The 15,766-nt window shown below is 44.9% G+C and overlaps 1 protein-coding gene across 3 annotated transcripts in view; it reads right to left on the bottom strand.

Annotated features, from left to right (window-relative positions):
• LOC130208558 (oxysterol-binding protein-related protein 10) overlaps positions 1-15,766 on the bottom strand; it is a 61,595-nt gene that overhangs the window by 19,356 nt on the left and 26,473 nt on the right. The window contains exons 5-6 of one of the 3 annotated variants that reach the window (XM_056441533.1): positions 15,281-15,478; positions 3,845-4,085 (exon numbers count right to left, since the gene is read on the bottom strand). In XM_056441533.1, coding sequence (XP_056297508.1) covers positions 3,845-4,085; positions 15,281-15,478 — 439 coding nt within the window. The remainder of the gene's footprint in view (positions 1-3,844; positions 4,086-15,280; positions 15,479-15,766) is intronic. The other 2 variants (XM_056409743.1, XM_056411883.1) reach the window with 2 other exon arrangements.

Genomic DNA, 15,766 nt, shown 5'->3' with positions numbered 1-15,766 from the left:
TCTTGTGTCGGGACTCTACCTGTGTGTGTGTGTGTGTGTGTGTGTGGTGGTTATGTATATCGCATTGAAAATGAAAAGGTAATGTTTTGATCGCGAGTAGTGTATTATGCGCGTCGTGTTATTCGGATAAGTCAGAAATATTAAACCGCATGAAATTTGGTGAGATGATTGGTTATTATCCGCGGACCATTTGATTAGATTTTGGGATCGATCGGGTCAAAGGTCAAGAAAAGGTCAAAATCTTCTTTGAATCGCATGAAATTTGGTGAGATGATTGGTTATTTATCCGGGGACCATTTGATTAGATTTTGGGATCGATCTGGTCAAAGGTCATGGAAAGGTCAACATCTTCTTTTTACCATAGTGCGTCCAATTTTTATCCAATTGGCATGCAACTAATGCCAACATTTTCATAATTCAATGCCCAATCTTGTGATATGCGAAGATATGCGCTCTACCGAGTGCCCATTCTAGTTATTCACTAGATTAAATCTAAATGAGCAGAAACACAACAGGACAACTCCTTCGCCGGGAGGAGAGCGTGCAGCCGCTCTGGGAGACAGACCTCAAGTACAAGACTGGGCTAGCCAGCGCTCGCTGCTTAGCGCGCTCCTTACACCGATATCTCTGCCACACAACACGTGTCAACACCGTCACCTAAACGTGAAGAGTGTAAAAATGCAGATCTTACACATTGCACCTCTGGTTACAATACTGAGTAAAAGGCTTCACGACACTACAGCCGAAAGAAAAAAAGACATCAAATCCAGCCTTCCGACGTTGTGCCACAGCAGATCTGAATCTAACGCAGAGCTTATTGCAGCGATCATTCATTTGCGTCTCCCGAGCGAACGGACTGATGTGATTTGCGACCGTCGCTCACAACAACCCAGCTGCGAGTTTCCTCATTTAACAGCTCGGTATAGACATCACAGTAGTTGTCAACGGGGCGGTACCACAGTCCTCTCCGAGCCCCCAAAAGCTCAAATTGGGTTTAAAGTCTAATGCAGCAAAAGGCCGACATGTGATATCCACTAGCGAGGAGCGAGCTGCGTCTGCCTCCACAACATGAGAACGGGCCCTCAGGCCGGGTCTTTGTTCTGGCCACCTGACAGTTTGACTGGCGGGAACATGAAGAAGTGTTCGTGGACCTCCTCGTACACGATGGACCCATGAGGAAAAGGTGGCGCTGCCCGAAGGCGAGTGAAGTGTGAATGAGTTGTAATTATAATGAGAACAGATTCATCCTCGAGACATTTGGAGGTTAATCGGATCCTGAGAGTTCATTTTTCAAAACGGAGATTTTAAAAAGGGGAAAAAGAAACATTTGTGGAAGATGTTCACGTATTTACAAGAAGCCGGTGGACAAACAATCTATGACACACTTTGATGCTTTCTCTGAGATGTCACAATGAAGCACAGGAAGTGGAAACACTCAGTGAGCAGCGGGGGGGGGGGGGGGGGCTGGGCCACTGGAGAGAGTCATGCAGGTGAATCAAAAGGCTGCCGCAGATCAAACAGTCGAGAGGCAAACATTCATGCAGTCGAGGTTTCCAATGGCTTCACCCTCCGTTTCTGGGCTGTGACATCGTTTCAGGTTTTGTGATGCGTTCACATCCGACTCTCACCCTACAGGTTTCATCTTGTACCTTTTATTTTCTGTTTAAAACTATCTTTTCTTTTCTTTGTTTACGTGAAGCTGCAATGGGGATGTGGGGATGTGGGGGTGAGAGTAAACTTCCTTTATGGATTTGAATTCCCTTAAAGGAACATGTCCTGCGTGACGGTTGAGGCTTTCGAGCTCTTCAATGCAGTGACATAGGGGGTGCTAGAGCGAGCCGCTAACTTCCTCCGTGATCAGCTAATAATATGCCGGTCTGGTTTGTGACTGGCAGGTTTTTTTGGTGGTAGTTTACAAAGATCCTTCAGGTTCTCTGACTGCCGATAGCTGGAGCTCACTCTCACTCAGGTGTTATAGCAATCGGAGCCTGGAGGGACGAACGTGGCAGCCAAACTCAGTCCAGCCTCATGCTCGGCTCTTTACCAGAGAGTCATCTTGCCCATGCAGTGGCAAAGCGTTCCCGTGTGGGCGTAACAAAACCATTCAACCAGCCACGCCCTTTATCAGCTGTACGAAATCTGGATGCTGCTCACGGCGGTGGGCCACGCTACGTATCTGTGGCAAAAAAAAACGAGGATCCTAACAAAAATACTCCTCACTGAGGTGTGGGGGATACATGCCGGAAGCGGGGAGCAGCAGGACCCCCACAGGACTTATCAGCCAGGCAGCGGAAGGAAAGAGGGTTGTACTTGCGGCCCGGTGGTCCCACTCCACACCACCCCCTGTCTGACGGACAGGGACAGGGCAGCATGGCTGTTGGCGCAAAGAGAAGACCGACAAACCGTGAGGACCGGTGAGTCGGCGGGGATCCGGCACCCCCCCCCCCCACAAAGACCTTCAGAAAGTCCGAAATGAACCACGTCTTCTTGGCTTAAACGCTCCACCAAAAATGTGCACCTGCAGGGCTTTAAAGGCGGCAACTGTTGTCAGCTTGGGTTTACAACAGTCACAATGGAGTCCAACAAAAACACGCGTCAAAAAACATCCATCCACTTTACATTATGAGGTATCCCAAACATTCCTCTCCCCTAGCCTCGGCCTCCATCCCAAGCAAAACATACAGAAACTTAACAAACAGTCGAATCCACTTCTACCAATAAATGCCAATTAAGAAGTAACACTTTTAGCTATTTAATACGATTCATATGTTCATTAAGTCCATGAAAAGTTTCTAAATGTCTCACTTTGAGGTGAGATTGTTTAGTCAACAGCAGTGGATTACGTTGCAGCTGTTGAGACACTTCTTGGGCCTTGACTCATGGCTGCTCATTGGGATCCATTGTTACTGCTGTGAACCCAAACAGGCGACAGTTGCCATCTTCCAAAAAAAGTTATACATTTTCACCGGCCACCTTTCAGTCCTACAGGCAGTAGTTTGGTGCTCAATAGATTTTCAGTGGAGTTTTTCTTTAAATTGGCTCAACTCTTCTTTCCTGGAGATAAACATGTACGGTGCTGCTCCATAGACTGTGAATTGATCGTAAATATTCCTTTTGAACTTTGGAAAATCGGATCTGTTGATATTATCTTAACGAAGTCCATTTGTTCTGTATTTGGGCTCTAAAGTCTCGTTACAGGCACTGTTCACGACTACTTGCTGTAATGCCGATAGAACCACCCTCAGGCTGAAAATGGTTTGAGTAGAAACAACTTTATTGGATCCATAGCGATCTGGCACAGAGCGGGTTAAACATGGCAGAGGTCGGACATTTTAGGAACCAGTGTGGATTCTTTTGGCAAAGACGTAATCCTTTGAGGACATTTAAAAGTGCAGAGTATTAGTCACAGTATTCAGGTTTACTCACTCGAACATAAACTGATTTCTTTCTGTCATGCATGTCTGAAATGCTTCCACGGATTCTCTAAAGAGAATTGACAATAAAACCATGCTCACACACACTTCACGTTCATGCTGGTTGTTGAGCATGTTAAGGAACTATTTGCATTTCAATGGAAGAAAAACAATGAATTGAGAACATTGACAACTACAAACTGAAATGGAACAAATCAAGTCAACACACAAATGCAAAATTCACCAACATTTAGTACAAACATTGAGGTTCATGGCAGCCATCGGGCAGGGACAAGAGCCACAGTCCAGCTGGCCCTTGCCACTGGTGATGGGCGCTGGAGGAGGGGACTGGAAAGACAAGAGGGATGGGGGAGACGGAGGGGTCGGGGGCTCCAGTAGCAGCACTGGAACGGGGCCAGGGGCGGACTCACCGGAGGGGGCTCCATGGTCGGCGTAGTCGCACTGGGAGACGTGGGACGGAGGCGGTCCCTGGCTGTGGCTCTGGGTCTGTTGGAGGATGTTCAGGCACTCTCCCAGGCAGCCGAGCGTGGCGGCCGACGTGGCTTTGAGCAGCAGCAGGTCCTGGTCCAGGCAGGAGAGGGGGCCCCTGGTGGGCAGAGAGTCGATGGACTGGACCAGGTTCTTCTGCTGGCCCTCTGCTTGGGACATCACCTGGGGGACAACAGTCATGTGCAGCATTAAAATACATCATCAACAGCCACGCTACTCATCAGCGAGCCACTAAGGATTGGGTTGGATTATTTCACATAATATGTTATCAGTTACTCCGGTAGCAGCAGTGGCTTCTCTACGCCAGCATCATCTGACAATATATTCAGCTACAATGCAAGAGTGAAACAAGCTCGTCTCTGGACGGCTAGGAAATCAATACCCAGTGAGTAAGATACAGTATGACGTGTCATAAAAGAAACTCAAGAGACCATCCATGTAACTCTCACTGTGCATTGACAGGATTTACTGATGTTTGCTTTTCTATTTCTGCCTATTTTTAATTATTCACTTTCAGTATGGGTAATTACGTGTCATTTTAAAGGATTAAGTTGATGGAATTTTAGTTGTTTCTCTGTGATAGCTTATTCCGCTGTGAGACCTCCATTGTTGTCCCAAACTAAATTAAAAACACATCGGTGAGCTACACGGTTGCCATTGGTGATATGTTTCTTCAGTTAAACAAACATGGGCACTGACGTTTAATTTTGATTAAATTACCATGGATAAATATAAAGTGTTAAAAGTAGTCCCACAATTTACTATTTAATCCTCTTTTAGTAAAGTCTGCTAAACAACTACAATGCCCAGCTGTTTCAGAAAGTTATTTGGCCTTTTTAGGTGATGAAACTACACACGTGTGGCCTGAATTTAAATCTATATGTCTTCAGTCGGAACAAATAAGACAAAGCAGGGAAAAACAGTATTGATATATATGTGTATATATATATATATTTAGGTCTTTTTATATGTGTATATATATATATTTAGGTCTTTTTATATGTGCATATATATATGTGTGTGTATATATATACATATATATAAAAACCTAAATATATACAGTATATATATATACATATGTGTGTATATATATACATATATATATATATACACACATATTTATATATATATATTATATATATATATATATATTGTACTTTTCATGAATGGATGTTTATGGTTATTGATCATTTAAGACAACTTCAATCGAAATGTAAAATGTCATTTAATTAATTGTCACCACACCGAGCACAACATCAATCTGACACCGCATCTTGCCCCATCTCATCCGGCTATACAGTTGTACTTGTGCGTAGGAAGTGACACAACTTGTCAGCAATGCATGTGGGTGTTGTCACCTCAGTCTTGACTACAGGCACAACAACCTGCGCCGAGACGGCAGTGCCTAAAAAAGAAGCTGCTGAAATTTCCAAACAAAAAACAACAACAAAACCGTTCTCCCCCTGTGCTCCCACAGAAACACGACACATGTCTCATTAAGATTTATATCGGTATGACTCACCTTCCAGAGTCTTAATGCATCACAAAAGGAAGAAGTCGGTTCTCACTCGCGGGTAATAAGCTTCTCTCGAGGCTAATGAATCTGGGTTGTTTATCAGCCTGGCAATGTTGTATTCATTAATATTGTATGGCTCCGCATACCTTCGTCCTCCACACTTCAATAGCACATCTGTCTCCCTACATCAGTTCACAGAGATATGTGGGAGTCACAGAGCTGTTGTGGTGAGGTATATATGGCTGAGACAATCATGTAGAGGTTGTGTTTTATTCAGGTCGGATGTTGAACTCCTCAGGCAGATGGAGCTCACATGTTTGTCTTCAATGCTTGTTATTAATAGACTCTTACCATTCAGCATGCTGATGCCATATCATTTTCACAGTGCCCTTCAAAGCAATAAAAGACATTTCACACGCATCTCCTTTTTAAGTGTCTTCTGTGTCCCATTCATGGCAGACATCATTTTACTGCACTTCATAAAGGCCTTAAAGGGGCTGGAAACACTTATGTATTGCTCATCTTTACCATTTTGTGTCAAGATATCATGACTAACAATGAGCACGCGTAGGTGATACATTAAATCTGATTAAAATATGTGGCATACATGCTTGGGAATATAGGATTTTTTAGGGAAATTATGAATTTTGGCTTAATAAAAATACAAACATAAGACTAAAGGAGTTTGAGAGAGTGGCAATTCATTGAAGCGATTTTTTAGTGAAGATACGACTTTAAAATACTGAGAATATGGAGGAAGTTCAGTTTTGATTTCTTCTTTTTGCATAGTAGTCTGACCAATACTGGATTTAAAACAAATAAGGACACTTGATAATGATAAGATCAGTGATCAAGACCCGGGACACGTCAGAGTAACATTGTGTCGGCTGTGAATCCAAACTGACTGGAAGTGTTTTTGAGGTATTTCATAAGACAGTACATAGAGTCACATATTGTTGCTCTGCTTAATATCCAGAACGTATCGAGGAACATGAAATTCAGGCAGAAAGTAGATATTAAGAATAAGAACAACTGCATCCTTCGTGCACTTGAAATACTATAAATCACATCTGCCTCGGGGCCTACATTCACAAACGGAGCACACACAAGTTTGCAAGTTTGTGAGCAAATGTGTTGCTACGCAACCATCAGTAACTCAGTAGGAGAAGACATACCAATCATAGGAGGAACACAGGTCACTGACTTTCATGGACAGGAAAATGAACCCACCTTTCACCCATGTATGGAAAGATGTAGGGAGGATGATGCCGAGACACACACACACACACACACACACACGATAAGGACATAAATTCAAAATTTAAAGCAGGAAAAAAAATAGGAGAATCCGAGCACATATTTGGGGCTGTACAAAGAATGACAGCCGCTATAGAATAAGGAATTGAAGCTTCATCACACACAACACGTGTTGTAAAACTGTCTGCGAGTGGACATCATGAATGCAACCTGGTCTCATGTTAGCTCGAGGGTCAATAACATGAGCCAGTACCAGAGTATTAAACATACACATATAAAATATAAATGTTTTATACTCTAACAAATCTCTTCTTCTGTATTTTCCAATACAAACTAGCTCTGAATTGTAACTCACAAGAGTCAAAAACTAAGCGTGGCTTTGTAGATAATATTGCTCCCCGCGTGTTAATAGTTACATCGTTCATATTCCTCGTCGTAGTTTGGTTTATGTGCAGGTCACACAGGCCAGACACGGAGAATAGATGGAACATACAATTGCGGCGGAAGCTAAATCAGTGGATTTACAGTCATGGCAGCTCCCACCATACACACACACACACACACACACACACACACCTCTGGAAATAGCCGAACCCCGCTGATCCAGCTCTGCTGCTGCAGCGTAAGTGCCCGGTGGTGCTGCTGCACGGAGAGTCGAGGCGCTAGATGAGTTCACATCAGCCGTAACAAGCTGGCTGAGGAGAGATGGGAATGTGGCCCGACTCCCACCGTCACACCGCCGGTGGAAAGACGGACGCACGCATGGACGGGCAGCCGGATGAGAAGGGACAGCATGACAACGGAACGAAGGCTCAAACCAGGACCTCACGTCAATGTTGCATTTCAGAGGCATCAGAGTCTGAATTGTTGCTCCTACTTAATGAGGAGGGGCTGTAGTCTACACAGAATATTTATATAAATGGCAAGAGAGATGCTGCTATCGTAAATAATTGGAATAAAACAATATCGTTGTAATTTTAAGAATATTTTAGCTCTTCCAACATTCTTCCAATGAGTACTCTTATTGTTTTAGTAATATACAGACGGTGGGATTGGAATGTGAACAATAACTAAAATGGACTCTCCCTCTAATCGTGTAATGGTCATGATAAACCCCGCTGTATTTTCTGGCATCATGTGGGTGTCAGCTTATGTGAACAAACACAAATGGGCAATATTGAGGTCGAGGAAACATCCTAATAGCGTATTATAGGGTCGATGAGGTCATGTCGACATCCTGTGTGACGCGTCGATGGCGTCGTTATGGTGACGAATCTAGGAGAAGCCCAACTCACGCGGTTTGGTGTGAGGACGGTTCAGTGAGTGCTGGTCTGGGATCAGCAGAGGAAAGCTGAGGAGGCAGATCATGTGGAGATTCACTGAGGTGCAAAGACCACTTCCCCTCCATGACTGTTTGACAAAGAGACAGACGGTGTCTGCATCTGCAGCCAGGGTGGAGGAGGTGGAGGTGGGGAGAGTCGTGTTCACGAATATTATCAGCCACAGGGACCTGGAAATAAATGGGATGTACACCACACCGTTCCCCATGCCACGGTTTGACCATAAATCCACCGCTAATCGACTCGAGCATCCCCTCGAGAGGAGGAACAGGGGATGAGGAGGAGGAACAGTAGACGAAGAGAAAAGGAACAGTGGACGAGGAGAGGATGAGCAGTGGACGAGGAGAGGAGGAGCAGTGGACGAGGAAAGGAGGAACAGTGGACAAGGAGAGGAGGAACAGTGGACGAGGAGAGGAGGAAAAGTAGACAAAGAGAAAAGGAACAGTGGACGAGGAGAGGATGAGCAGTGGACGAGGAGAGGAGGAACAGTGGACGAGGAAAGGAGGAACAGTGGACGAGGAGAGGAGGAACAGTAGACGAAGAGAAAAGGAACAGTGGACGAGGAGAGGAGGAACAGTGGGCGAGGAGAGGAGGAGCAGTGGACGAGGAGAGGAGGAGCAGTGGACGAGGAGAGGAGGAACAGTGGACGAGGAGAGGAGGAGCAGTGGACGAGGAGAGGAGGAACAGTGGACGAGGAGAGGAGGAACAGTGGACGAGGAGAGGAGGAGCAGTGGACGAGGAGAGGAGGAACAGTGGACGAGGAGAGGAGGAGCAGTGGACGAGGAGAGGAGGAACAGTGGACGAGGAGAGGAGGAGCAGTGGACGAGGAGAGGAGGAGCAGTGGACGAGGAGAGGAGGAACAGTGGATGAGGAGAGAAGGAACAGTGGACGAGGAGAGGAGGAGCAGTGGACGAGGAGAGGAGGAACAGTGGACGAGGAGAGGAGGAAAAGTAGACGAAGAGAAAAGGAACAGTGGACGAGGAGAGGATGAGCAGTGGACGAGGAGAGGAGGAGCAGTGGACGAGGAGAGGAGGAACAGTGGACGAGGAGAGGAGGAAAAGTAGACAAAGAGAAAAGGAACAGTGGACGAGGAGAGGAGGAACAGTGGACGAGGAGAGGAGGAACAGTGGACGAGGAGAGGAGGAACAGTGGACGAGGAGAGGAAAAGTAGACAAAGAGAAAAGGAACAGTGGACGAGGAGAGGAGGAACAGTGGACGAGGAGAGGAGGAACAGTGGACGAGGAGAGGAGGAAAAGTAGACAAAGAGAAAAGGAACAGTGGACGAGGAGAGGAGGAGCAGTGGACGAGGAGAGGAGGAACAGTGGACGAGGAGAGGAGGAACAGTGGACGAGGAGAGGAGGAGCAGTGGGCGAGAGAGAGGAACAGTGGACGAGGAGAGGAGGAACAGTGGGCGAGGAGAGGAGGAACAGTGGACGAGAGAGAGGAACAGTGGACGAGGAGGAGGAGCAGTGGGCGAGAGAGGGAGCAGTGGACGAGGAGAGGAGGAACAGTGGACGAGGAAGCGAGGAACAGTGGACGAGGAGAGGAGGAGCAGTGGGCGAGGAGAGGAGGAACAGTGGGCGAGGAGAGGAGGAACAGTGGGCGAGGAGAGGAGGAACAGTGGACGAGGAGAGGCGGAACAGTGGACGAGGAGAGGAGCAGTGGACGAGGAGAGGAGGAGCAGTGGGCGAGGAGAGGAGGAGCAGTGGACGAGGAGAGGAGGAACAGTGGACGAGGAGAGGAGGAGCAGTGGGCGAGGAGAGGAGGAGCAGTGGACGAGGAGAGGAGGAGCAGTGGACGAGGAGAGGAGGAGCAGTGGACGAGGAGAGGAGGAGCAGTGGACGAGGAGAGGAGGAACAGTGGACGAGGGATCACACTAAGCAGCATCACAATTACAGGACGTTTTTTTTGTTCCTGTGGTGCATTCGAACGCCCTAATTGGGAGACACCAAACAAAGCTGCTTTGTCCCAGTTTAAGACGGCCACAAAATGAGTCTTCTTTGTCTTTCTGCATCGAGGATCAGAGAGATACAAGTGAGAGAGAGAGAGTCCTTTTGTCTCTGGTGGAAGAAGAAGGAGAGAAAACTGGGCGTGTTAGTGTTCCAGCCGGTAAACAATACAGGGGGTCAAAAGTTCAACAAAAACAAAATTGGCTTTTCATCAAAAGAAAAGCACTATGTTTCACCGAAAAACTAAGTTAAAGATACCCTGTGAATATATTTTGGACTAGAGATCTGTTTGTTGGACCGAATTTATGATTGACTGGCAACGTTGGTGAAGCGTTGCATGGTTGTTGTTGTTTTTTTGTTTGTTTTTCCTTATTTAAAATTATTTTCCTGTTTAAAGTTTATATTTCCTTATTGCCCTTCCTGGCCAGATGCATGGTTAATTTTTACTTTATTTTTATTTCTTTATTATTATTATGCATTCTTACTTTTGAAGGTTGTATTTCTGTAAAAAATACCTAAATAAAATATCAAGTATTTTAAAAAAAAAAATTTTAATGGGCTTTTCAAATGTTTTATGAGGGATATTAATTCAACACGTATGTTGAACCTTAAGTTCTGGTAAGTTAAGGCTTTTACACATCAGGGTGTGACGACATCACGAAGAAACACCAAACTCACTGAAAGCTTTTCAAACCGGCAACAATGCAAACTTGCAAGACTTGCAACACTTCTTCAACAAAAGGTTTGAATTGATTCGCTCAGGCAGAGAACCAACGACCGGGATCTTATGTACGCAGAGCAGCTGAAGGACAAAACCAGGCACTGAGTATCTGGATCCATCAACATTTTCCACGATGGCAGTCAACTTTCCTCCTCTGTGCAAACCGTTTACTTGGGGAAGGAGTGTTTTACATTCAGAAAGCCTCTCGTCTCTCCTTGACCACATTTCTTCCCTCTTTCCTGCTCGGGCTTATCTCCATAATTCAGCGGCCAGATGAACGGCTGCTTGGCAACGATTCGAAAAAAACATAATTTCAACTCTAGACACAAGTGTGAGGGCAGAAATGCTGCATCATCTGGCTCTATATGCAGTTTGCCAGTCGGGCACACCGTCACGGCTCCGTCATGTATGTGTCTCAGGTGTGAATCAGTATACGTCAACAGCAGACAGGCTGTTAAGACGAGACAGGAACAACAACTATTCTAGAGAGCGGTGAATGCCTGTGCTGGCTGCTTGGAGATGTGGGGACCAGAACCCACAGGTCTGGTGACCGAGGCGGGCAGAATTAATGAGGATTCAACCTTCAAACTAAATAAAAAAACTGATTGGAAATTTCAAGTGGAGGGCTCTTTAATTAACTCAGGAGGGTCTTACAGACCTGTGAATGTAAGCTCTGATGGAAATAGTGGTTCAATCTAAATGTATACATGTAGGGATTAGCAGGACAACATGGAGAGGATTATCAAACGCTCCATATGGACGATTTATCTTCTTTGCACACACGGACACTCATCTCATATGTTTGGGTCACACTGACCCCGAGTCATCAACATAAACTCCTCGAGCTATGCCCTGTCGCCGGGCAGGTTAATCAGTATTGATATATACCAGGGGTCACCAACATTTTTGAAACCAAGAGCTACTTCTTGGGTACTGATTAATGCGAAGGGCTACCAGTTTGATACACACTTAAATAAATTGCCAGAAATAGCCAATTTGCTCAATTACCTTTAACTCTATGTTATTATTAATAATTAATGATATTTATCTTTGTGGAAACACTGATCATCTTCATGATTTCTCACAATAAATATATATAGAAACAGATAAATATCAATATGCAACACTTTATTTTTATATTTTCTCTAAGTGCACATTTTCAAATTGAACATTTTAAATGATCACTTCTAAGACAGTCTTGTGAAATCACAATATCCCATTTTAACTAGCTAGCCACTAACATTTTTAACAAATCATGAATTACTTTGCACCATGTTTGTACAAATAATAACTCATGTAAAATACAAAAGTCAAGTCTCAAATTTTAAATAAATCATGTCACACTTTGAACTGGACACCAAATTTGTTATCTGTTTCTTTGTCAGTTAGTGGGAAGCCTGGCATTGCATGCTGTTAACTAGTGTGTTGTACTCTGGTGTGTAACTTGACACTGCAACTCTGAGTGAGTCCTGCAGATGTGCATCAGTGAGGCGTGTTCTGTGTTTGTTCTTGATGAAGTTCATGTCAGAAAAGGCTGATTCACAAAGATAAGTTGAACCAAACAGGCTTGCAACCTTCATAGCTGCTGCGCATACACCACTGTACTTTTCTGTGTCAACAAGGCACCAAAAGTTTGGTGCAGCCTGGTGGGCTTTGAGGTGGAGGTCATTTTGCAGTGTTACAATTTCAATCTCCACCTGTTCAGCATCCAGGCTGAATGTTGCACTTAACTGCTCAGCAATGCATGATATGTCCACGTTCATGAAAGGATTAGAAATGAACGACACACATGGCTCAAGCTGATCCAGGTCACAAAACCTGTTCTCAAACTCTTGCCCAACTCTGTTTATGACCTGAGAGTACTTTTCTGCAACTTTGTCAAAAGTCTCAGATGCAGAAGCATTGTCTTTCAGCACCATCTGCACAGAGGAAAGTGCAGCACTTTTTACTCTGTAAATGCACAGAGAAAAGGTTCATCTTAGCTTTAAATGCATTTAAAGCACTTATCATATCGGCGATAGTTTTACCTTTGCCTTGCAGCTCACAGTTCAAACTGTTCAGTTTTCCAGTAATGTCCGTTAAAAATGCAAGGTCAAGTATCCACTCAGTGTCCTCCAGCAGCACGGTGTCCTCACCTCTGGACTGCATGAACTCTTTGATTTCACCCAAAAGTGACAAAAAACGTTGCAAAATTCGTCCCCTGCTGAGCCATCGGATTTCTGTGTGTAGTAGCAGGTCACCATATTCAGCTGACAGCTCCTCCAAAAGTACCTTGAATGTCCTGTGCTGTTTAGCTCTGGAGCGGATGCTGTTTATGATCTTCACGACGGGAGTCATTACGTGCTCAAAGCAGATCACTTTTGCACATAAGGCCTGCTGGTGTATGATGCAGTGGTACTGCAGAAACTTTGGGAACTCTGGGTCAGCTTTACAGTGAGCAACGAATCCTATGTGTCGGCCGATCATAGCAGGAGCCCCATCCGTAGTCACTGATACCAGCTTTTCCAGCGGCACCTTTTTTCCACCAAAAACTCCTTCACTGCGTTATAAATGTCAACTCCCTCGTAGTTGTCTTCAGGGCAGTAGTGTCAGAAGTTCTTCTTTGTGGAGAAATCATCAAACACCATCCGGATAAAGACCATCAGCTGCGCCGTACTGCTGCTGTCCACCGACTCGTCACACTGGATGCTGAACCACCGGCACCTCGCCAGATCACGGTCCAGCTGGTCGGTCAAGTTCCCAGACATCGCCGACACTCTTCTTACCATTGTAGTTGCCCCGAGTTGAACATCGGAGAGACTGGAGAGTACATCGGTTCCATACTTCTCGTCTTCAAGCACAGTTTTAGCAATTATCATCATTGCTTCTTTGACAACCTCCCCGTCTGTAAATGCCTTCTTTTTCTTCATCAAGAATTGCGTAGCTCTAAACGAGGCTTCGGTTGCTTTTTGGGAGTTTTTAACCGGTCTAGTGAAAAAAGACTGCTGTTTGCACAAAGCTGCCTTTAACTCGCGGGCTTTTTCTGCGCGCAGTGCGCTGCCCGGTGGGTAGTTAGCATGGTAGCTTGTGTGACACGTAGTAAAATGTCTCTCCACATTGTGCCGCTTTGCTATTGCCACAGTTGCCCCGCAAATTAAACACACGCAGGATCCTTTCACAGTGGTAAAAAAAAACTCTACCTCCCATTCGTCGTGAAAATGATATGTTTTCTTTCTTTTTTCTGACATTTTTTGGGGTAACTCTTCTCCTCATATTAGCTGCGTCCGCTAACGTTAGCTTGTTTGTAAGAGCGCAACAAACGCTACGTTTTGGTCATGCGCACAATACTGACCTTTGAACTTTACTCGGTCAGAGTTCATTTATATTAAACACAAAAAACATTTTACATTTTAAGTGTTTATATATATATATTGTCATTTGTAAGTTACATGTAAGTGTGATTTAAACAAGAATAGCTAAATAAATAAATACAATTTAAAAAATAGAGGCAGCTCACTGGTAAGTGCTGCTATTTGAGCTATTTTTAGAACATGCCAGCGGGCGACTCATCTGGTCCTTACGGGCGACCAAGTGCCCGCGGGCACCGCGTTGGTGACCCCTGATATATACCATGAAAACGCCAACAAAGCTGAACTCAGAGTGAAGAGCGAGTGCACTGCAGTCGCTGTCAAGCCTGCAAGGAAGACAGAAATATCTGCTGAACTCACTGCACCAGAGTCCCCCCTGAGGCCAGAGGAGACTCTGAAGGCCACATGATGCTAACTGACCCCTGAAGGCCACACGATACTAACTGACCTCTGAAGGCCACATAATACTTACTGACCCCTGAAGGCCACACGATACTAACTGACCTCTGAAGGCCACATAATACTAACTGACCTCTGAAGGCCACGCGATACTAACTGACCTCTGTATTACGTTTTGACAAATAAAGCACGTTATCACTGTGATGTGGATGTAAATACAAACATTTTCAAATGTCAAAACTTCGAAAAGAAATATACCCTTCGTGAATCTTCCTGACAACACAACAATTAAAAAAAAGTTTCTGCATTGAATTTTTCCATAAAATCACTTCTCAAATTCTTTAGCGTGTGGGTCTTTCTGCAAAAAAAGTATAGAAAAGAAGAGGAAATGGCAATCAAATTGCTTTAAGAAAAGTAATTTTTAAATATGAAGCTGTTTTAAACATAATCAATGTAAAAACAATGCATAAAAGAACATCAACCCACAGTATATAAGTCATAAATCATGAATCATAGCTTGCACAGTGAGATTAGCTTGTCGGGGGAGAGCGAGCTCGGCTTCTACCGTCGCTCACATGACCCGCGCCTACATTACCGTTGCCTTATTTACAACAGATCTCATGTAACAACTGAGACAATGACCAAACCTATGAAAATAAGCCCCAAGTTGTAATAAAACTATACTCTCATGTTGCCTCTGCATATCCATCTCCACTTGTTTACAAACTTTCTGTGAAAGGCAAAAACTAAAAACCGAACCTCCCTCCGTTGAACTTCCCGTCTCAAGGCCCGGGGTTGAATGTATATTCTTACGCCTCTGACACCCACCTCTTTGACCTCCAGCAGCCGTCCCGGGAACAGATTCTTGGCCCGCCGAGCTGCAGCCGGAGATTTGTGGTGCGTGATGGTGACGATGTTGCTGGGTGAGGCCACGTGGCTCAGGTGCCTCTGGGAACCCGGGGATGAAGATGGGGTTAGGTGGGGGAGGAGGGAGAAGCTACGGGTCCGACCAGAGGATGAGGAGCCCTGGGGGGGAAGCAGGGGGGTGGCACAGAAAGGGAAAGAGAGAGAGAGAGTAGTGTGGGGAGTTAAATGTGGAGGAAGCATGATAATGCAAAAGGAAGAGTATGCTCCTAGAAAGTTCTAATAAGGACGTCAGGGTTCCTACTGAATGAAACTAACTCAACTAAACCTTGAAGCTCCCTATAACAAGTGTGTGTATGTGGAATATTTTGGATACTTTTTTTAAATCCGTTTATGTTTTCTTATTATGATTAACAATATGATTTGTATTATCATCATTATGATTATAAA

Source organism: Pseudoliparis swirei, chromosome 1 (genome assembly GCF_029220125.1).
Source record: "Pseudoliparis swirei isolate HS2019 ecotype Mariana Trench chromosome 1, NWPU_hadal_v1, whole genome shotgun sequence".
Classification (NCBI taxonomy): domain Eukaryota; kingdom Metazoa; phylum Chordata; class Actinopteri; order Perciformes; family Liparidae; genus Pseudoliparis; species Pseudoliparis swirei.
Note: the sequence above shows the minus strand (reverse complement) of the source record. Positions and strands in the feature narration are given on the sequence as shown.